This window comes from Sorex araneus, chromosome 2 (assembly GCF_027595985.1).
Source record: "Sorex araneus isolate mSorAra2 chromosome 2, mSorAra2.pri, whole genome shotgun sequence".
NCBI classification, from domain to species: domain Eukaryota; kingdom Metazoa; phylum Chordata; class Mammalia; order Eulipotyphla; family Soricidae; genus Sorex; species Sorex araneus.
Window position 1 is genome coordinate 232,877,817 of NC_073303.1, and position 20,369 is coordinate 232,898,185.

General features: G+C 64.8%; 2 protein-coding genes across 5 annotated transcripts; one reads left to right on the forward strand and one right to left on the reverse strand.

The window, feature by feature from the left end:
* The first annotated feature begins 439 nt into the window (after positions 1 to 439).
* PTGER1 (prostaglandin E receptor 1) lies at positions 440 to 2,722 on the forward strand. Its single transcript, XM_004616629.2, has 2 exons — positions 440 to 1,868; positions 2,266 to 2,722. Exons 1-2 carry the CDS (start codon positions 918 to 920, stop codon positions 2,530 to 2,532), a joined length of 1,218 nt encoding a protein of 405 aa, XP_004616686.1. The 5' UTR covers positions 440 to 917; the 3' UTR covers positions 2,533 to 2,722.
* A 154-nt stretch (positions 2,723 to 2,876) lies between these two features.
* PKN1 (protein kinase N1) lies at positions 2,877 to 17,720 on the reverse strand. Of its 4 annotated transcripts, none has more exons than XM_055126553.1 (23): positions 17,547 to 17,720; positions 16,566 to 16,630; positions 12,930 to 13,236; positions 12,702 to 12,853; positions 11,808 to 11,946; positions 10,104 to 10,249; positions 9,300 to 9,513; positions 8,910 to 9,104; positions 8,482 to 8,591; positions 8,255 to 8,398; positions 7,489 to 7,564; positions 7,271 to 7,406; positions 6,781 to 6,874; positions 5,631 to 5,710; positions 5,481 to 5,556; positions 5,298 to 5,389; positions 4,239 to 4,415; positions 4,107 to 4,169; positions 3,943 to 4,019; positions 3,713 to 3,855; positions 3,428 to 3,535; positions 3,253 to 3,333; positions 2,877 to 3,159 (listed from the first exon to the last, which is right to left on the reverse strand). In XM_055126553.1, the coding sequence occupies exons 2-23, from the start codon at positions 16,620 to 16,622 to the stop codon at positions 2,956 to 2,958; spliced, it is 2,871 nt and encodes a 956-aa protein (XP_054982528.1). In that variant the 5' UTR covers positions 16,623 to 16,630; positions 17,547 to 17,720; the 3' UTR covers positions 2,877 to 2,955. The 4 variants fall into 4 exon arrangements, with proteins under 4 accessions (XP_054982528.1, XP_054982529.1, XP_054982527.1 ...); XM_055126554.1 differs by having other exon boundaries at positions 12,930 to 13,233; positions 17,547 to 17,719; XM_055126552.1 differs by lacking the exon at positions 16,566 to 16,630 and having other exon boundaries at positions 12,930 to 13,233; positions 17,547 to 17,719.
* Positions 17,721 to 20,369: the final 2,649 nt, after the last annotated feature.

Consider the following 20,369-nt stretch of genomic DNA (forward strand, 5'->3'; position numbering starts at 1 on the left):
GCCAGAGGTCCCTGCAGGAACGCTTGGGGGCGAGCCATTGGGCTGCAGGGAAGCCAGCCCATTCGGGCCTGGGGGTGGCGGTCACTGCCGGTATCTGCCGGGGTCCCACCATTTTGTCCCTGTGATGCATGTCTCATATGCGTGGCAGGGAGCACTCCTAGGGGTGATGGTGGTGTTCCGTCTGGGGGTCGGGGGCATTGCATCCCTGCAGGCATCAGGAATGGGGTCTGAAGGTCAGAGGCTGGAGGGGGGGCAGCACCTCAGGATGGCGGGGTGGGAAGGGGATTCTTGGCGCTGCTTGTAGGAAGCAGCACCCAGCGCTGCTCACCCTACCCTCAGGCAGACTTGGGGTCCCCTCCCCTCCCCCAGGCCCCAGTGGCCCCCTTGACCAGGCTCACCCCCACCTCCAGCCCTGCGTGGCCACTCACATTTTCCAGTGTTTAGATTTTATCCGCTTTATTAATGAGGCAGGAGGCGGGTCAGGGGCCGGTGCCCGGGGGAAGAGGGGGACCCATGGGGAGGCCCCCCTCCTCGGGGGGAAGTTGGAGGGAGAGTGGCCGGGAGTGACGAGAGGGGTCCGCCCCCCACTGCCGTTGGGAGGCGCCGGCGGAGCCTGCACAGCCGCGCAGCACAGCGGGCAGCAGGGTGCGGCGGCTCATGGGGACCCCGCGTCTCAGGCAGCAGCTGGGGTAAGCAGCAAGGCCAGGACCACAGTGCAGATTTGGGGGTACCCTGTGCCTGTCGTGGCAGAGAGGGGTCGCTGGGGGGGCAGCTGGGCTCTTGGGGGCAGCGCTGCGGGTCGTGGGAGCAGACGCTGGACTGGACAGTGGGACAGAGTGGGAGGGCGGAGGCCAGAGGAGCTTGCGGGGTCTGAACAGGCCCCCCATCTCTCCCCAGTGTTCCCTGTCGCACGTGACATGAGCCCCTGCGGGCCCCTCAACCGGAGCCTGGCGGGCGAGGCCACCCCATGCGCGGGACCGGGAGCCCCCAATGCGTCGTCCGGGCCGACCCCTGGCGCAGGGGGCGCGTCGCCGGCGCTGCCTATCTTCTCCATGACGCTGGGCGCCGTGTCCAACGTGCTGGCGCTGGCGCTGCTGGCACAAGCCGCGGGCCGGCTGCGGCGCCGCCGCTCGACTGCCACCTTCGTGCTGTTCGTGGCCAGCCTGCTGGCCACCGACCTGGCGGGCCACGTGATCCCGGGCGCGCTGGTGCTACGCCTGTACGCGGCGGGCCGCGCGCCGGCCGGGGCCGCCTGCCACTTCCTGGGCGGGTGCATGGTCTTCTTCGGCCTGTGCCCACTGCTGCTGGGCTGCGGCATGGCCGTGGAGCGCTGCGTGGGGGTGACGCAGCCGCTGCTGCACGCGGCAAGCGTCTCAGCGGCCCGCGCGCGCCTGGCCGTGGCCGCCCTGGCCGCGGTGCCCTTGGCCGTGGCGCTGCTGCCTGCGGCGCGCTTGGGCCGCTACGAGCCGCAGTACCCGGGCACGTGGTGCTTCATCGGGCTGGGCCCCGCGGGCGGCTGGGGCCAGGCGCTGCTCCCCGGGCTCTTCGCCGGCCTCGGCCTGGCCGCGCTGCTAGTCGCGCTCGCGTGCAACACGCTCAGCGGCCTGGCCCTGCTGCGCGCCCGCTGGCGCCGCCGACCCCCGACGGCCGCGCCCCATCTCCAACGCCGCCAACGCCGCCACGCGCCGGCCCGCGGCCTCCGCTCGGCCTCCGCCTCGTCCACCTCGTCGGCGCTCTCGGCCTCCGCCGGCTCAGGCCGCGCCCTGAGCCAGGGCTCAACGCGCCGGGCCCGCGCGCACGACGTGGAGATGGTGGGCCAGCTCGTGGGCATCATGCTGGTGTCGTGCGTCTGCTGGAGCCCCCTGCTGGTGAGGGGCGCCCGCGCCCACGCCCTCCCGCCCCGCCCCGGCCCCGCCCATCTGGAGCGGCTCTGTGCCGGACGGTCCGCACGCCTTATTTGACTCTTTTCCGAAGACTTTCTAGTTGACCACAAGCCACGCCCCAGCCGCACCCCAATGCGCTCCCGCGAGCTTCATGCTTCGTGCCTTTCGTGCCCTCCACTTCCCTGCCACATTCCTGCCCTTAGGGACAACTTGCACCGTCTTTCCCACCAGTCCTTTAAAGCTTTTGCAAAGTGCCACCCTCCCCTCCCGGCCCCTCTGCGGAGCACTTTGCCATAGACGTCCACTAACCCTTCTCCCCCTACTCACACGACCCCCACCCGCCCCGTCCACCCGTCCGGGCTCACAGCGGTTTCTCCCACAGGTGCTGGTGGCGCTGGCCGTTGGGGGCTGGGCCTCCAGCTCCCTGCAGCGGCAGCTGTTTCTGGCCGTGCGCCTCGCCTCTTGGAACCAGATCCTGGACCCCTGGGTGTACATCCTGCTGCGTCAGGCGGTGCTCCGCCAAGTGCTCCGCCTGCTGCCCCCCAGGGCCAGTGCCACGGACAGCCCTGCGGGGCTCTGCCTGACCAGGAGCACCTGGGAAGCCAGCTCCCTCCGCAGCTCGCGGCACAGTGCCCTCAGCCACTTCTAGACGGCCCAAGTCTTGGAGGCGCCCTCCGGGCAATAAACCCGTTATGTTGCGGAGCCCAGGCTGCGGGTCCCATGGGGGCTGCAGAGGCATGCCCACTTCCCCCGCTCCGGGAGTGCGATTCCAAAAGTGGCCACCTGGGGGAGCCCGAAGCCGGGGAGAGGCCTGGGGCGGGGTGGGGCGCGGCTTCAGAGCGGGTCGGAGCCGGGACCGACTCCCACAACCTTCCTTTCGCTCAAGGAGAAGACTCGCAGCCCCAGAGGCTCTCCCCAAACCAGCAGCCCAGCACCCTCGGCGCGCGCCCTCCCCACCCCCGTTTCTGCACAAAAGACCCGGGAGGGCGCAGGGACCGGGCAAAGCCCAAAGTTTGCCTTTTTAAAAACTACTAAGAGCTCTGTGGGGCGGGGGAGGGCTGGGGAGGTGGGGCTAGCAGCCCCCTGCCACGAAGTCGAAATCCCGGAAGGCTTCCTGCTCGGCGGCCGTGAGGGGTCGCGCGTCGCGGGGCGGCGTGAGCGTCGGGGCCTCGCCCGTGAACTCCTCGTCGAAATTGCTGACGTCCGTGCGGCCGGCTAGGGTGGGCACGAAGGGCGGCGGCAGGCGGCGAGCCAGCAGGGCGTCCCAGCCCAGGGTCTGCGGGGGGGGGGGGGGGGGAGACAGGGGCAGGGTAGTGGGGGCCTCCGCGGGGGGCGCGCCAGGAAGGGGGTGGGCTGGCGGGGCGCCTACCCTGAAGAAGGGCTGCTTCTTCACATCCTCCGCGTCCCGCTCGCTGGACCCCAACCTGCGTTCCGGGTTTCTGCGCAGCAGCTGGGGAGGGGGCAAGCCGCATCAGTGCTTGGTGGGGGGGGGGGCAGGACACGCGGACCCCCAGGCCACCGGGCTCCGCAGGCAGGTGGCTCACCCTACGCATGATGCCGATGGCCTCGGTGGACAGGAAGCGCGGGTAGCGCACCTCGTCGTTAACGATGCTGTCGAAAACCTCCTCCTCGTCGTCCCCTGGGAAGGGCGACTGGGCCGGGAAGAGGGTGAGACCTCTGCGCCACGTGGTGCTGGCACGCCTGCTAAGTACCCTTAGAGGGTGGGGCGACCCTTTTCCCCTAAGCCACGGCAGTCTGGGCAGAATGTGCCAGCAGAGAGTGTGTGTGTGTGTGTGTTTGGGAGGCAGGGAGGGGACAGCTATGCTCACCTCGCCCACCAGCATCTCGTAGAGCAGCACGCCCAGTCCCCACCAGTCCACGGCCCGTGTGTATGATGTGTCCGTCAGCACCTCGGGGGCCAGGAACTCTGGGGTCCCGCAGAAAGTGCTGGTCCGGTCTCCGTAGCCCATTCCTGGGCGGGGGCAGGGGAGAGATGGGCGTGGGTCTGGATCTGCCTCCTCCACCTAGTCCCACCCCTTGGGCTCAGGCCCGCCCTCACCCTCCTTGCAGAGGCCAAAGTCTGTGATCTTGACATAGCCCTCGGTGTCAAGGAGCAAATTATCCAACTTCAGGTCCCTGTGGGGGGTGGTGTAATGAGGGACATCGGCCGAGGGGCCCTGTAGGAAGTCGGGGCGCCCCCCCCAGACACATGGTCACACACACCTGTAGACGATCTTGTGTTCGTGGAGGAACTGTAGTCCCAGCACCACGCAGGCCGAGTAGAAGCTGCAGAGAGGGCAGGGTGAGGACACCCGACACAGGGGCGGGGCAGGGGCGGAGCAGGCTGGGACTCACATGGCGCGGGGCTCGGAGAACACATCGCTGTGGATGTGGAGCATGAGGTCCCCCCCGGCTGAGTACTCCATCACAAAGCACACGTGCTCAGGCGTCTGGAAACAGCCAAACAGGTTCACCAGGAAGGGGTGTCCAGCGCTGGTCACTGCGGCCAGGATCCGCTTCTCACACATCAGGCTGGCGGGTGAGGTGGGCAGGAGTGAGGGGCCACTGCGAATCCCGACACGTGTCCCACCTCGACCCTCTGTCCTTGGCGACTCCCTGGGAGCCTGGCAGGGCTGTGCATCCTTTGGCAAATCGCTTTCCCAGCTTGAAACTGTCTGCTCAACAGGCATCACTGAGCAATCTGTATCCCAACCGCGAGCCCCAACTTCCCACTTCCTGGGCCAGGCGTAGGAGGTCAAGCTCAAGATCACTTGGGGAGGGGGGTGAGTCAGGGGAGATTTGTCAGAATTAGCAAGAAGGGAGGTTGGATGAGCCTTTAACTTTGGAGGGGGGTGGGTCCAAGAGGGAACTACAAGCAAAGCCCAGGGGAACGCAGAGCTTAGACTCTTCTGAACACCTGGATACAGCCAGGCCTGAAGCAACGCACTCACGCCTTTCTGGTCTACAGCAATAAATTTCTCTATTTGCTTCAGTCTGTCTGGGTGTGTGGGGGGAGGGGTCCTGGTGACAAAGGAGGGTTGGAGTTGCTACCAGCGGTGCTCAGGGCTGAGGACCTGGGGCCTCCTGCATGCAAGCCAGGTCCCAGCCCTTTGTGCCTCTCTCTGGCCCTCGTTCCCATGTTCTGGCGGAGGAGACTGCGGGTGAGGGGCAGGGGTTTCCTCAGAGGTAGGGCTTGAACGCAGAGCCCAGAGCAGTGGTGGCGCAGCGGGCCCCGCCCGGGCACAGACTTTGAAGCCCGCAGCTCAGTGTGGTGCGGCCACGGGCCAGGTCTCTCTGCATGTCCCTGTTTATCCCCTAACAAGCCTCATGCGTGCCCAGCCCCGAACCTCCTGAGGACTGAGCCCCTGAGTCCAAGGCGGCAGAGACCCCGAGGGCCCCTGGGCAGACCCCCACCTTTCCACCTCATCTCGCGCTACAATGTCGCCCTTCTTCAGAGCCTTGACGGCAAACAGCTCCCCGCTGGCTCGGAACTCAGAGAGCAGAACCTGAAACCATGGAGGGCAAAGGGGGTGAGGCGAGGGGTAGCCAGGGACCCCCACCCGGGCTGCTCTCCCTGCCGCCCCCGCCCCGCCTCACCTTTCCAAAGTGGCCACGGCCCAGCACTGCCAGGAACTTGAAATCGTCCAGGGAGAGGGGGGAGCTCCTCAGGGGGCTGCGGAGACACAGTGGGTAAAGATGGGGCAGGGGGCGGGCCGGGGTGCGATGGGGAGCGGGCCAGGCTCTCACCTGCACAGGGTCGAGCCTGGGCTCTCCTGGGTCTCCGAAGGCAGCTCTGGTGGGGGGGCTGTTTCCTGGATCGGGGAGCTCTGGAGCGCAGAGAGGAAGTCGGGGCAAAGGCAGTCACAGGTCACACATAACCACAAGTGGCCTCCGGGGCTGCGGTTGGCCGTTCCTCCTCCGCGCTCATGAGCCCTCTGCTGCCCTGGCCCTCGGCCCCTACCCCAGGGCCTTTGCACGCGTGGTTTCCATACCCATTACCTTGTCCTGACACCCGCCTGCCCTTTCTTCTCCTCTGCCCCTTCCCTCCTTCACTAGTGCCCATTGGGACAGACAATGATCAGAGCTCCCATGCTCCTGTCCCGCTTCCCTGCTTGCTCATTCTCACGTGTGAACCCCAGCAGGCTGTGGTGGGGGTGGACACCTGCAGGCTGAGTGTCCACAGGGACGGGCTCCGGTCAGCTGGCTGGCGGCTGCCCATACCCTTCCCTAATAGGCATCAGCCCATGAAACCTGCCTGATTTGTTTCTGGGCCCCCACCCTCACTTCCCGTGCAGTACTCAGGACTTACTCCTGGCCCTGTGCTCAGGGACAGAACCCGGGTTGCCATGTGCCAGACTGGTGCCCTGCCTACTGAGCTCTATCCCTGGCCCTCCGAGGCACAGGGGACCGTGAGCAGGGATGAGGTTGCAGTGCAGGGATCCAGGGGCCACCAGCTCCGGGGGGACCCCAGGAAACACTAGTCCACAAACTGAAGGTCAGGATTCCTGAGACACAGGTCAGCCTGTCCTCACCTTTGATCTGCGACTGCAGGACAGGACAAGGGATAATAGTCTCTCCCGAAGCAGGTTTGGCTTTAAAGCCTGAGTACAGACTTTTAGGGAAATTTGTTATTTTTTTGGGAGGTAGGGCCCGGGACAGGGGAGCAGGTGGTGAATGCAAGAGCCTGCCACGGTCCTGGTGCCTGGATTCCCAGCCCCCCTGGAGGTGCTGAGCTGGACCTGGGGGCTCCGGAGAGCTGAGCTGCGCCCCGCCCAGCCACGTCCTCCCAGCAGCTGCATGGGCCGGAGCCGCCCGCGGCGTGGGGCAGGGTCTCTCCCCGCCACTTCCAACCTTCAGGCTGGAAGTCGGGTGCCCCCACCCCCTGCGGGGCACTCACCAGGCCAGAGGAGCTGGACAGTGAGCCCAGGGGGCTTTTGTGGGGTGAGCTATCCGCGTCCACGCCCAGTGTCAGCTTCTCCACTGATATGTCTCTGCAGCACAGAGCGGGGTGTGGGAGGGAGTGTGAGGTGGCACAGTTGGGGGGGAGGGTGCTGGGGGTGTCTGCAGTACAGAGCAGGGGTGTGTGGGTGGGTGTGTCGGTGCTGAGGGGTGTCTCTACGGCATAGAGCAGGGATGTGGGGGGGGTCCCAAGGGGTGTGTGTGGGACAGAGCGGGTGTGTGTGTGGGGGTGCGGGGGATGTCTCTGCAGCAGGGGGTGTGGGGGCGGGGATGTCTGCAGCACAGAGCAGGGGGGGTTGCGGGACTGTCTCTGGCAGGAACAGAGTGGGGGTGTGGGGGGTTTCTGCAGCACAGAGCCCGTGTGTGGGGGTGAGTTCTGGGGACCAGTGTGGGTGGTGGCCGAGACACCCCCGTGCCTCCTCCCTTACCCGGTGCCACGGGCCTCAGCGCCTGGGGACACCCCGGGACTGAAGGTGCTGGTGGGGGTGGGGATGAATCTCCGGAGCAGCCGCACCCACGTGGCCACATCGATGTTCATCTGCCGGGCTTGCTGGAAAGTCTTCCCTGCGGCCGGCGGGCAGCGGGTGCATCACCCCAGAGTCCTCCCCCGCCCTCAGCCACACCCCACACCCACACCTGGCCTCACCTTGATGCTTCGAGAAGATCTTCTTCTGCCGCCGGAGCCGGGGGATGCGCTCAATGACGGGATTGCGGAAGGTGACCTGGGCGGGGTGGGGGCAGCAGCTGAGGGTCTCGCCCCTCCAGCAGGCAAGCAGGCCCTCCCTGACCCCAGGCGGGTGCTGGGCAACGAACAGACACCCTTGCACCCTTGGGGTGAACCCCAACACGCCTACCAGGCCCACCTGCGCGCTGAGCCCCATCACCCCCCCAGCTCTGGCGCTTCCTCTGCCGGGCTCTGAGGTCACCGCCCCATGGAGGGCTGGGGGCCGTGCCCGAGGCTGGGCCCTGGCTACATGGACCATCTGAGCTGGGAGGTCAGAGACAGGCAGGAAGGGCCCTGACACCCTCGCCCCTCGGGACGTGGCGAGAGGTGGCTCTGCTGGGTGGTTCTAGAATGTTCCCCTCTGGATGGAACTTCAGGAGCATGGCTAGAGAAAGGCACTCGTGGAGGGCCCCAAGGTAGGCCGTGAGAGAACCCCACAATGAGTGACTCCTGCATGGGTGCTCTCCCCGTTCTCCCCTGGGAATATGTGGACTGCTCTTCCCGGGGCATCTCATGCCGCCCGTCTGCCAGGATCCTTTTCTTCACAAAACCCGATTATGAGATCACAGCAGAATGCTGGGCCAGAGCGAGGGGACCTCAGGCCTAGGGTGTCACGGGCCCCCGCCAGGAGTGAGTCCTGAGCCAGCGGCCAAACTTCCCCTCCCCTCCAGCAGGGTTGGGGTCGCACCTCGGCCACCAGGCAGCCCTGGGGCTCCATATCCAGCTGCACCTCGTGCCGCTCGTTGTCCAGGAAATCCTCTAGCTTGAGGAACTTGAGGGCGCAGAGACCCCGCTGGTCTCGCCAGAACACAGCCAGCTCCAGCTCTCGGGCCTGGGGGCAGGGGACGGTCAGTGGGGCCCGGGCTGCTCCCCCGCCCCACACACCTCCATCCCGCGCACCCCAGCCCCGCGCACCCGCTCCAGCTCCAGGGTGAAGGTCTGGTCCCAGGCGTGGGGCCCACACGGCTTCCAGGATGTGTGTCCCACCACGGCATTGTCCAGCTTCAGCACAGTGCTCACCTCGCCTGCGGGCACGGGCACTGAGCCGGGGACACGCCCTCCTTTCCTTCACCATGAGGCCCAGCATGACCCAGAAGGTCCAGGATGTTCCAAATCCCCAAACGGGGGCTGCTGAGCCTGTGCACCCTGGTTCTAACCCTGTCCACCTTCGCTCCCTCTGCACTAGCTAGGGTCACTCCTGAGTGTAGAGCCAGGAATACACCCTGAGCACTGCTGGGTGGAGTCCCAAACCCGCCTCAAAAATGAAATAAAATAAAAAACCCAGGGCCCTTAGCAGAGCAAAGGAGCCCCGGCCCCAGCACCTCCTGCCCAGCCCCACTCACTGGCCGTCTCCGCTTCGCCCTTCAGGCTGCTCCGGCCACTGAGGCTCCCGCTCCGGCTGTAGAGACCACGAGCCGGGCGGCTCAGGAAAGGGGTGCGGCTGTCCGGGGTCCCGGGTGCCCCCACCGAGGGTGTGTGGTTCCAGGGGATAGTCTCCGGAAGGTCTCTGCAGCCCACCACACGCACCTCCAGGGTCCCTGAGTGAGGGGCAGTCAGGGCCGGGCACAGGGGAGGAAGGAGGGTCTGGCAGCGCAGGGAGGGAGAGCGTTCAGGGCTCAGAAGCAGGGGGCACTAAGATGGGGACCCGGGCAGAGGAAAAGGGGGAACGTGGTGACAGCTGGAGCCACCCAGGGGGTCTGGACCGAGACAGGAGAGGGGTGTGGGCCGCCCACCTGTGAGTGGAGCCGGTTTGCACAAGGTGCTATAGTGCGTGGCGGGGAAGGGTCCGGCCAGGCGGGCGCTGAAGGCAGGGGACGCGGCGGCAGCCAGCTCCTCTCGGAGCAGCCGCCCCTTGGGGTGGTCGGCGGGCAGCTCCGCAAGCCTCCGCTCCAGGGCCTCCCGGAGGAGCCCGAGCTTCTGGTTGGACTCGGTGAGCTTCTCCTGGGCCTGCGTGGAAGGGCCAGCCTTGAGGGCGCCATGGGCCGGGGCATATCTGAGACCCCCACCAGCCCCCTGGCGAAGTCCCGCCAGTAGCCCCATCTCTCTGGGAACCAACGCCCCAAGTCTTCCTGGATCTTACCGCGGGGCTCCCAGAGAACTAGGCCCGGACCCTGGATGACCTCCCAGAGGCCCGCCCACTCCCCGGAACCCCGCCCCCTAGTGGCTTTCCCAGACCTGGCCACGCCCCCTCAGGGTGCAGTCCCTTCCCTGAGAACCTGCCTTCACCCATATCCCACTTCTCAGCCAGGCATTCCTGGGCTGAGGCTCCACCCTCTTCTTTAAGTTCCCCTCCTTGACTAAGGTTCCACCCATTGGACCCCCTAAGCAGGCCTTCTGGGACTGAGGCCCCGCCTTCCACGAAAGCCCCACCCCTCTTTGTGGCCCTCCGCAGGCCCCACCCCTTGCTGACAGAGCTCTCCACAGACCCTGCCCCTCGGAGGCTCCACCTGCAGCTCCGCCCCCAAGTAACCCACAGGCCCCGCCCCTCAGAGACTCCACCCTCGAGGGCCCTGCCCCTCACAGGCCCCACCCCTCACCTCGCTGACCGCCTTGCGGTCAGGGGCCTTGGCAGCACTGAGGAGGCGGAGCACGTTCTTGGCACCTTCGGCCACAGCGTGCTCCACTCGGAAATGGTGGCGCAGCTCCTCAATGCGCAGCTCCACTGCTCCCAGGTCCGGACTCCCTGTGGGCAGAGGGGCCGGGATGCTGTGCAGTCAGCTTCAGGGGGTAGGGGGGCAGACAGACAAGCACCTGTCCATAGAAAAGGGGTCATTGACTGCCACCATCATGCCTGTATGTCCGATGGGCGATGGTGGCACTGCCCCATGTGATCCACTGGCGTGACTGCAGTGGTTTCACCAAGTGACATTGGTGCCAGGCCACCCCGCCACCTCTCCCGCAGGCTCCCTGCTGCAAACCACGTGCTGGCCCCGCTGAGCCTCTCACCTCCCTGGCCCGCTGAGGACTGGCTCCCACAGGGCAGCCTAGGGACATGGAGGGTGTGTCTGGGGACAGTGGCCTACACAGGCATGCTGTCAACACAGGCAGCAGAAGGACAGAACCTCTGGAAGGCATGCTCGGCCTCTAGGTGTTCACAGGTTTTAAAGCCCCATCAGTGGGGCTGGGTTGTGGCCAAGCAGTTGAGTATAAGCCCCACACATGTGAGGATTTGATCCCTGGCACCACACACACACAAATGCCAGGACCCTGCTCGGGGTGATACGCGGCATGAGACACCTGCGAGAAGGCTGACTGTCGCGGCTGCACAGCAGCCTTTGAGGCCCGCTCACTCATTCAGGATGCCCTAGCGGGTCCTCAAACCCACATGGACACAGCACACAGCTGCCGCAGCAGGCCAGCAGGATGAGGCACAGACTCCCCAAATGTTTCCCACCAGAGTCAGGGAGGGAAGGGCTGGGCTGCAGCACAGGCTCTGCCCTCAGGAGCCCCGTTCTAGCCCTGGCACTGCTGGGCACTGTCATTGGGGCGCTGTCCCCCAGAGAAGAAAAGGTGACACAGGTGGTGAGTACAATGCAGAAGCAGCCTCCTGAGAGGACAGAGCCATGTGCCGAAGGCATGTGACTTCCAGGGCTGGAGAGAGAAGTCAGCGGGGAGTTGGCTCTGCATGCGGCAGGCTTTGCACCATCTCCTGAGCGCTGGGCTGAGATTAGCCCACAAGCACTCTGGATGTGGTCTCCAAATCAAACAAAACTTAAGGGATTGGGGGATGGAGCCATAGCACAGTGGGTAGGGCGTTTGCCTTGCACGCGGCCAACCCGGGTTCGATTCCCAGCATCTCATATTGTCCCCTGAGCACCGCCAGGGGTAATTCCTGAGTGCAGAGCCAGGAGTAACCCCTGTGCATCACCGGCTGTGACCCAAAAAGCTAAAAAAAAACCCCCAAAAACCTTAAGGGAGCTTGAGTTTAGCCCATCTTCCGCAAACCTCAAGTGAGATACAAAGAGAAACTAAGGTGAGAGAGATGACACAGGGTTTAAGGCTTGCAGACCTTAACTCAATCCCCAGCATCACCGCCTAGCACCACTGGGGTCACTTCTTAGAGCCGGGAACCTCTAAGTACCACTGGGTGTGGCTCAAACCCCAAAAAGGAAGAAGACCGAGGCAGGATCCACCCCACTGGGAGTCACAGCATTTATTTCCGGGTCTCGGAAGTGCCAGGCTGGGAGCCAAGCTCTGCCAGGTGGGCTGCAGGGGTGGCTGTCCCAGGGTGAGGGGCTCACCTTGGGTGTCCTCCGGGGCCGCCTGGCTCTCCAGCTGGCCAGCCTGCTGCAGTGCCCGGCGGAGCTGCATGCGGATGATGTCGATCTTGGTCTTACTGTCCTGTAGCATCTGCTGGGCAGTGAGCAGCAGCTTCCGGTCCTATAGGCAGGAGGGGGTAAGAAGGGCCCGAAGGCCAGCTGGATCGAGCCTGCCACGGCTACAGCCCACATTGGGTCGTTGGTGGCAATGGAGAAGGGCATGCCCATGGGGTCGGAACCTCAGCCCTGCTACCTAAACTCTCTGACTCCTGACCGGTCACTCAACCTGTCTGGACACCGGCCCCTCCAGCAGGTGTTGCCCCCCAGCCCAGGTCTGAAGGGTGAGTAGATGGAGGGAGCCTAGGTGAGCCTCAGGTTTTTTGGGGTTTTTTTTCTTCTTTTTGGGTCACACCTGGCGATGCTCTGGGGTTACTCCTGGCTCTGCACTCAGGAATCACTCCTGGCGGTACTCGGGCGACCATATGGGATAATGGGAATCAAACCCAGGTTGGCCACGTGCAAGACAAACGCCCTCCCCGAGGTGCTATGGCTCCAGCCCTGAGTCTCAGGTTTGATCCAGGAATCTGACCCCGCAATGGTCAGCTCTCACTCCTGGCAGTGCTCAGGGGAAGAGGCTGGCAGTGCGCAAGGTGCCGCCGTCCCCTCTACACGCTCGCTGCAGACGGGTGTGTGTGGGAGCCTGCCAGGGGCAGCCATCGGGGATCCCATGTGTCTGTCCAAGTGCTGGGAGCCCGCTAGATTTTTCCACAGCCTGAAGCCGGGTTAACACCCTGACGGCTGTACACCTGCGGTTGGGGAGGGCTGTGCTCCAGGCCTTGGACGCCTCACGCTGCCCCAGCGCTCGCACGCACTCACCTTGGTGCTGCCATTGCTGTAAGTCTGGATCATGTTCTCCGCGCCCTGCCGCACCTTCAGCTCGATGGCCAGCTGCTTCTCCAGGCCCGCCACGCGGCTCAGGTTGGTGGTGGAGCAGGCAGGGCCTCCCGCCCCAGGGGAATGGGGGGCATCTGGGGGGTGGGGAACACGTAAAGGTCAACCATGCCCTTCACTCACCTGACCGCCCCTCTGGGAGTGGCCCCTCACCTCCGGAGCCCCCCGAGGGGTCGGGCAGCACCACATGCGCGTGCAGCTCCTGTAGCTGCTGATGCAGCTGGTCCAGGCGGCGTGCTGAGCCCCGCAGCAGCAGCTCCACGGGGCCCAGGCTGCGGCCCAGGTCGGTGGTGGCGCGGCGCAGGTTCTCGGCGCCCTCCTTAAGCTTCAGTTCCTTGCGGATCTCCCGCCGCAGCCGCTCCCGCTCCAGCTCCAGCTGCTGCTGCACCCCTGGGGCCGCCAGATCGGCGCCTGCCAGGCCCAGCTGCTCCAGCAGCGACCAGCCGTGGGGCTCGCTCTGCTGGGGGACACGGGCAGTGTGGGTGTGGGGGTGCCCTCTGCGGACGCTCCCAGGCCGAGACCCCTATTCCTTCCTCCTCTTGATTTCCACCCGCACCAAAGGAGCCGGTCTCTCATGCAGTGACTGAGCAGAGCCCCACTGAGTCCAGGCACTGCGTAGGGGCCCCAGCCTGGCCAGGAGCACCCCCTTAGCACCGCCAGGCGTGGTCCAACCTCTCTCCAACCAACTTTTCCAGGCAAACAGTTACTGGTCATGAATCACAGAGATTTACTTTGTTTGTTTTTGTTTCTTGCCTTTTGGGTCACGCCCAACAATGCTCAGGAATTACTCCTGGCGGTGCTTGGGGACCATATGGGACACCAGGGATTGAACCAGGGTTGGCTGCATGCAAGGCAAACGCCCTCCCGGCTGTACTATCACTCTGGCCCTGAGAGATTTACTTTAAATTTTCTATGACACCAGCCTGGGCCGGAGTGACAGTATGGTGGGAGGGTGTTTGCGGGGCATCCCCCCACCCCAAGGACCCCCGAGCCTGCCAGGAGTGATCTCTGAGTGCAGAGGCTCAACTGCAGTATGGAGAACCCTGGGTGTGCAGTATGGAGAACCCAAACCAAAATAATACATTTTACATGACAATCCCCTTTACATTTGGTTATGGACCCTGAACCACAGTCCCAGGGGCCGGCCCCCAAGTGACTCCTTAGCTTATCCCTCGGGGACCCTCTCACAGTGCCCACTTCTTACAAAGTGGACGGCTGCAGGGGACAAGTGCAGCATTGCCTCCAGGAGCCCCAACTTCCCTTGCATGTGGCCCACCCTGCTTCGATCCCTGGCACCTCACGGGTGGTTCCGGGCTCCTCCACCAGTGCTCACAGAGCCAGGAGGAAGCCCTGAGCAGCCCCTGGTGTAACCCAGAACCCAAACAATATCAATGGCCAAGTAAAATTAAGTCGTCACTGGCCCTGGTGTGACTGCCCAGAACCCCACAGGGCCCCCTGAGCACTGTTAGGAGTGATTCCTGAGCACAGGGCCAAGACTCAGCCCTGAGCACCGCTGGGTGTAAAACACCCCAAGAAAACACCCTAAAGAAAACACCCCAAGCTGGAAGCCACCAAGCGGACTACAGACACCGTCAGAGCCCGCCGTGCCCAAGCAGGGCATCAGGCCAGTCTCGGCTCCCCTGCTGCCTGCCCTGCGCAAAGGCCCCAGGGGCCTCTCCCCGCCCCCACCCCCCGAACTCAGAGATCTCCCGGGTTCTCTAGTGGTCCCCCAGCTGTACCCCCGAGCTCCAAGGGCCTGGGGACAGACCTCACATCCCCTCGTCCCCTGTCCCCCAGAACCCCAAGGCAGGGGCTGGACTCTGCCCTCCCTGAGCACCCCAAGCTGAGGCACCCAGAGACGGCGCTGAACGCCGTCTCCTTCCGAGCCCAGCCGCAGGCCATCCCTGCGGCTCCCCTTAAACCCAAACCCAGAAATCCAGTGGGCGGGGCGCTCCCCTCGCCCCCTAGGGGAGACCCCCACTGCGCCCACCTCCAGACCCCCACTGTGCCCACCTCCAGCTCCTGGTCCAAAGGGAGCTCGGCCTCCGCCATCCTGGGTCCAGCCGGGGACCCGCCCTCCTCCCCGCTCACCACTTCCTCTTTCCGGTTCTCCCGGCACCCACTGCGGCCTCTTGGGGGTTGGGGACACCACTCTATGGGGCTGATCCTGCTTCTCTGGGGGGAGCGAATCCACCCGCAATCCAGGGATGTCCCAGGAGGGGCCAGTGTGATGGCACTTGATGTCCACTGGTGGGGACTTGGGGGGCAGGGTCCCAGAGGAGGGGTGCACATGCCCCCAGTGCAAATGACACCCCCTCCGCTTCCGCATTCCTCATCTGGACGCCACTGCTGACCACAGCTGGGGGCCCGGGGGGTCTAGCTGGTGCTGCAGTGTCGCAGAGGCCCCTACATCAAGGCCTCAGCCCGGAAGTCTGGGCTGAGACTGCCCCCCCCAACACACACACACATACACACATACTCACATGCGCACGTGCCCTCCCACACACATGCGCGTGCACATACACACACCCATGGCCACGCAAGATAAAGCTCAGGGACCACTATTCTGAGTCAAGGGGGCAGCATCCCGGTTAGGGGGTGTCGACTCGTCTCCCTGAGCACTGAAGCCGCAGCCACAGCATGGGACCACCAGCCCTGCAGGCCCTGGACACAGCTGGGGGGAGGGGCCCCCAAAGGATCCGCCCTAGTGCAAGCTCCACCTGAGTCAGCTTAGGAAGGGGGTGCTGTTAGGATCCCCTTTTTTCTTTGCTTATCTTCCTTGCTGGGGGGGTCGGGTGTCAAGATCACTCCTGGCAGGAATTGGGGACCATATGTGATGCCCGGGGTGGGTTCTGCCCCGCTCTCCTCCCGCTCCCACCCAGGGGCCTTTCAGCTATCTGGGTGAAGTGGGGAAGAAAGAGGGGAGCTCCTGGGACCCAGGGGTGGGGACCAGATATGCTGCCCCCCCCCACACACACACACAGCATAGCTGCTCCTGCTTCAAATATTAGCAGTGTCCAGTGTGGAGGGTGACAAATGTGGTGGGGCCAGATCCATACCTGGAGCTGCTAACTGGGACCCCAGCGCCCTACTTTGCCACCTGAGGATTTCCAGCATGTGGTGCTTCCCCTCCCCCATCCTAAAAGCCTGGTTTGTTCCCATGGCAGGAGCAAGACTCAGAGAGGTAAAGTCACTAAGCCGGGGTCACACAGCTCAGTCAGCTGGCCACCCTGTCTCCATGCTGTCCCAGCAGGCAGGGCTGGGGCCAGCCAGGAGTGGGGAGAGCCATCCTGGGGGAGTCCAGGCCAGTGACCAGGCAGGGAGGCCCCACCCCGGTGACTCACTCCTGCCCAGAGGGCAGGGGTTACCTGAGGACCAGGCAGCCAGGCAAAGCCATGGGAGACCCAGGGCTGAGGGCCCGCCTCCCAGAATGCCCCTCCCCTCTTCCCGTGCAGGGCCCGAGAGCCCCCACGTCCATCCGTCCGTCCGAGATTTCAATGGCCTGGGCGTTTCCGGAATCTGGACAGGACATCCGTTTGCCGGACACAAAGCAGACAGGCACACGGGGGACAGACAGAGGGGTAGGGCGGCAGACCTGGGCAGCCACGAAAAGGGTCAGTGGAGCAGGGTAGTGGGTGCAGGCGAGGGAAGGGAGAGGGGCCAGGCCGGGCATCGCAGCCTCTGCGCCATGGCATGCCCTAATGGGAACAGGCTAGCCCATGCATGCCAGGTGCCTGCTGAGGGCTGGGGGAGAGCAGTGGGGGCCTCCTCCAGGCCCCAAGGTCTGACCTTGTGTGTCCGGCAACACCAGATTCGCCCAGCTCCGCGGCAAGGCTGACAGGCCATCAGCAGGGCTGGGGGGTGGGGAATGATGTGGGGGAAGGGCAGAGAAGGGATGGGCAGGTGCACAGGAGACAAAACCTGGTTATCCAGCAACCAGATGACCCGAGGAGGGGAGGCAGGAGGGCCGGCTTGGCACCACCGGTCCATTTGCCCTCCAACAGGGAAGGCTCCCTGCTTTGTCCAGGGGGTGGCTGGGGCTCTGCAGGGAGGGGGGGGAAGCACGCAGGAAGCGCGCTGTGCGGGTCACCGGTGTGGGTCACCATCTGTCCCCACCCAGCCTGTCACCTGTCCGGGGTCGGGTGTCAGCTGGGCTGGGACACTATCCACCTGGGATAAGGTTCCGCTCTGGCAACCCCTTCAGGCTGTCTCTGCCCGCCCTCCCACCTAATGAGTGACTCTCACGCTTCCGTCAACAGGTGCCAATCTGGGCAGCGTGGGGATCATCGTAAAGCGACCCGGAGGGAGGCGAGGGCGCCCAGCGCGCGGCAGTGAGGGGGGCGGGCACGGGCCAGAGCCTCCTGCCCGCCGTGGGCGCCGCGCCATGCACCTGTTCCAGGTGCAGCGGCACCTGCGGGCCTCAATCGCCCACGGACGGGGAGCGCGGCAGCCACCAGCGCCGGGCGGGCAGCAGGACCCCAACATCCCGGGAGGAGGCTACAGTCCGCCCCCTCAGATTTTCAGGGAGTGGCCGCGCGCAGGGGTGCGGCTGGGGGGGGGTCTCTCCGGGATTCCCCGACTCCCCAGCTGGACGGACCTCCACCTGCCGAGGGGACACCCGGGGGCGGGCCTGGAAAAGGGGGTGCCGACACCCGGGTGGTCCTGCCGCCCTCGCGGCGCGACAGGGGTGGGAAGAAGGGGGCCCGGTGGGGCACGGGCGACGAGGAGCGGGGTCCCCGCGCCGCCCGGCCCCGCGGCCTCGGGTCCTACCTGCACCGCGTCGCTGGCCATGTCCTCGCGCCGCCCGCCCGGGGGCCCCCGCGCCGAGGGAGGGCCGGCGAGAGGGGCGCGCGTGCACGCGGCGCGCGGCGGGCAGGGGGCGCGCGGCCCACACCGGCCTGCTCCGCTCGGGCCCCGCCTGGCCAGGCCGCCGCGTCCGCGCGCCGCGCCCTCCGGCCCCAGCGGCCGCCCGGCCCGGTCACGTGAGCCGAGGTCGGCGCCCGGAGAGGGGGCGGGGCCGGGGGCGTGTCGGGGCGGGGCTCCCGGCGGCCCCTGGGGCTGCAGGCCCCGCCCCTGCCGCCCCCTCCCCGCGCGCTCCGCCGCTGTCCCGCACTGCAGCGCGCGGGAAGCTTCGCGGCCGAGGCCTCGGGGGCTCCCGAGGGCACCCCTACGAGAGAGAGCCTCGACCCGGCGCGCCCCGCGACTCGGCCCGTGCGAACTCAGGCCCCCCCGGGCCTCCGAGAGCCGAGCGCGCCTCTTTCTGGTGCCCCCGGGACCGGACCTCGGCTCCGGACAGCCCCCGCGCCTTCCGAAAGAACCCCACCCCGAGCTCCGTGCGAGAAGAACGTCCCGGCCCACCACGGGGGAGGTTGAGCGGACGGTGCGTGCCAGCGGGGCTTGGCGTGCGCCGAGGCTCCGGCCGGCTCTGGCGGAGCCTGGGTTCTGCCCCCAGTGCGGACCGGCCTTGGCTCTCGGGGTGCTGCCCCATGAATGCAGAGGCGTGCCCGCGCGGAGGCGGAGGGCCGAGGCCTCTGCTGGGGATCCCCCAGGGTCCCGGGAGACTCCGCTTCGCGCGACTTTGGCGCCGAGCCCACCATGCGCTGCCTTGGAAACCCAGAGCCTGCGCCAAGCTGCGCTCCCTAGGGTGCCGGCGCGGCGCGCCCCCTGGCGGCGGTGCAGGCTCACGGCCGCGCTCCTGGACCAGTCCCAGCGCCCCGGACTGTGCTTCCCTGGGTTGCCCTCGGTGGGATCGCAGAGGGGAAAGGAAGGAGTCGGGGAGAAGGAGAAGTGATGCTCTGTCTACAGCTGGTCCTCTCTTCCCTTTCTCGGGGTCCCTCACCCCCACAGTCTCACCTTGACCCTGTTTTCTGGTTCCACCCTCCGAGTTTTTTTTTCTCCCACAGCCCAAGGGTGTCCGTGACTCAGGTGGTGCCCCTCCTCGACCTAGAACCTTCCAAAGCTCCCACCTTTCTCTGCTTAAGGCGGTCACACCCAGCCTGCACTACCCTCTTTTAGCTTCCTTCTTTCTCCTTGCCCAGCCGCTGGCTGGCTCAGCCCCTCAAAGCCTCGGGGTTGTGCCTCAATCGCTTTTCCTCTGAATCTGAATTTGAGATGAAAAGGACAGAGAGCGTGGACAGCAGTGAAGGAAGGCGCCTGCCTTGTGCGCAGCAGACAGAATTCTATCCCAGCGCTGCAGAGGGTCCCCTGAGCATCTCCAGGAACAATCCTTGAACATCTCTGGTTGTAAATCCTGTATTTGATTGGGTTCCCTGAACAAAACCAGAAGGAACCCTTGCCTATGTCCACATGTGGCTGAGAAGCCAAACAGGTAGGGAGCTGTGTTTGGATTTTCTGCCTTTCATGGGCAGGTGAGGACACCAAGGCTCAGAGGACCGCACCCCAGTGACCCAGTTGGCTGCCCTGGCCCCAAGGTTTGCTGTGTAACTCAGCTGGGCTGCCCAGCCAGCCTCGGTTCTTGGGGACCCAGGATCCAGGGATGGGCCTTGCGCTCGGCCATGCTCCAGGCTGCCTCCCCGGATAGAGTCGGGGAACCCGGCCAAATTCTCACTGTTTTACTCAGTGAGTAGTTATCGATGCCCGCTGGGGGCCTTTGCTGGTGGCTCTGGGAACTGGGACTCAGCTGGAAGCGGAGACAACCTATAACCTTCACTTAATAGGGTCTGTCTCCACAGTTGCTGGGATGGGGTTCTGATCTGGAACCACAGAAACCCACACCCCACCTACACCTGCCGGAGCTCAGTCCTAGGCTTGGGGGCGCTCCTGGAAAATCGCTTACTCAAGCTGTCTGCCGTCCCCTCACTCCTACAGTCACCCTCATGTTCCCTCTGCTTGCCTGCCTTCTAACCACTAGGCTTTTGCACGTTCCCTTCCCCCATCACACTCTTTAAAAGGTAAGCTTGCGGGGCTGGAGCAATAGCACAACGGATAGGGCAATCCTGGTTCGGATAGGGCAATCCTGGTTCAGTTCGTTTCCCAGCATCCCATATGGTCCCTCAAGCACTGCCAGGAGTAAACCCTGTGCATTGCTGGGTGTGACCCAAAAAGCTAAAAAGAAAAACAAAAAGGCAAACACCCTGCCCTACCTGCCCTGCCCTACCCTCTGTGCTATCACTCCAGCCCCCAGGAGTCTGGGTTTAGAGGCCTAGAGGGCTGGGAGGGCTTCCCTCTCTTTATGCCTTCCTCAAACCAGCCTGTTCATTCCCACTGGCAGTGATGCTCCAGGGATAGAATTTGGCCTCCTGCATGCCAGGCTTGAGCTGCAGCCCCTGAGTTTATCTCCTCTGCCCACCTGCCTCTTTTTGTCATTTTCATGTTTGATCTGATGTCACTTTAATTTTTTTAGAGGTGATAATTTTTTTTTTGCTTTTATTTGGGTCACACCCGGTGATGCACTCAGGAATCACTCCTGGCGGTGCTCAGGGGACCATATGGGATGCTGGGAATCGAACCGGGTTGGCTGTGTGCAAGCCCTTTCTTGATGCATCCCCCTTCCCAAAACTCTCCCCCACCCCCCAATAGCTTGGTATTTTTTTTCTGGGCAAATGGCAACAGTACATTTGAGGGGACTTTCTC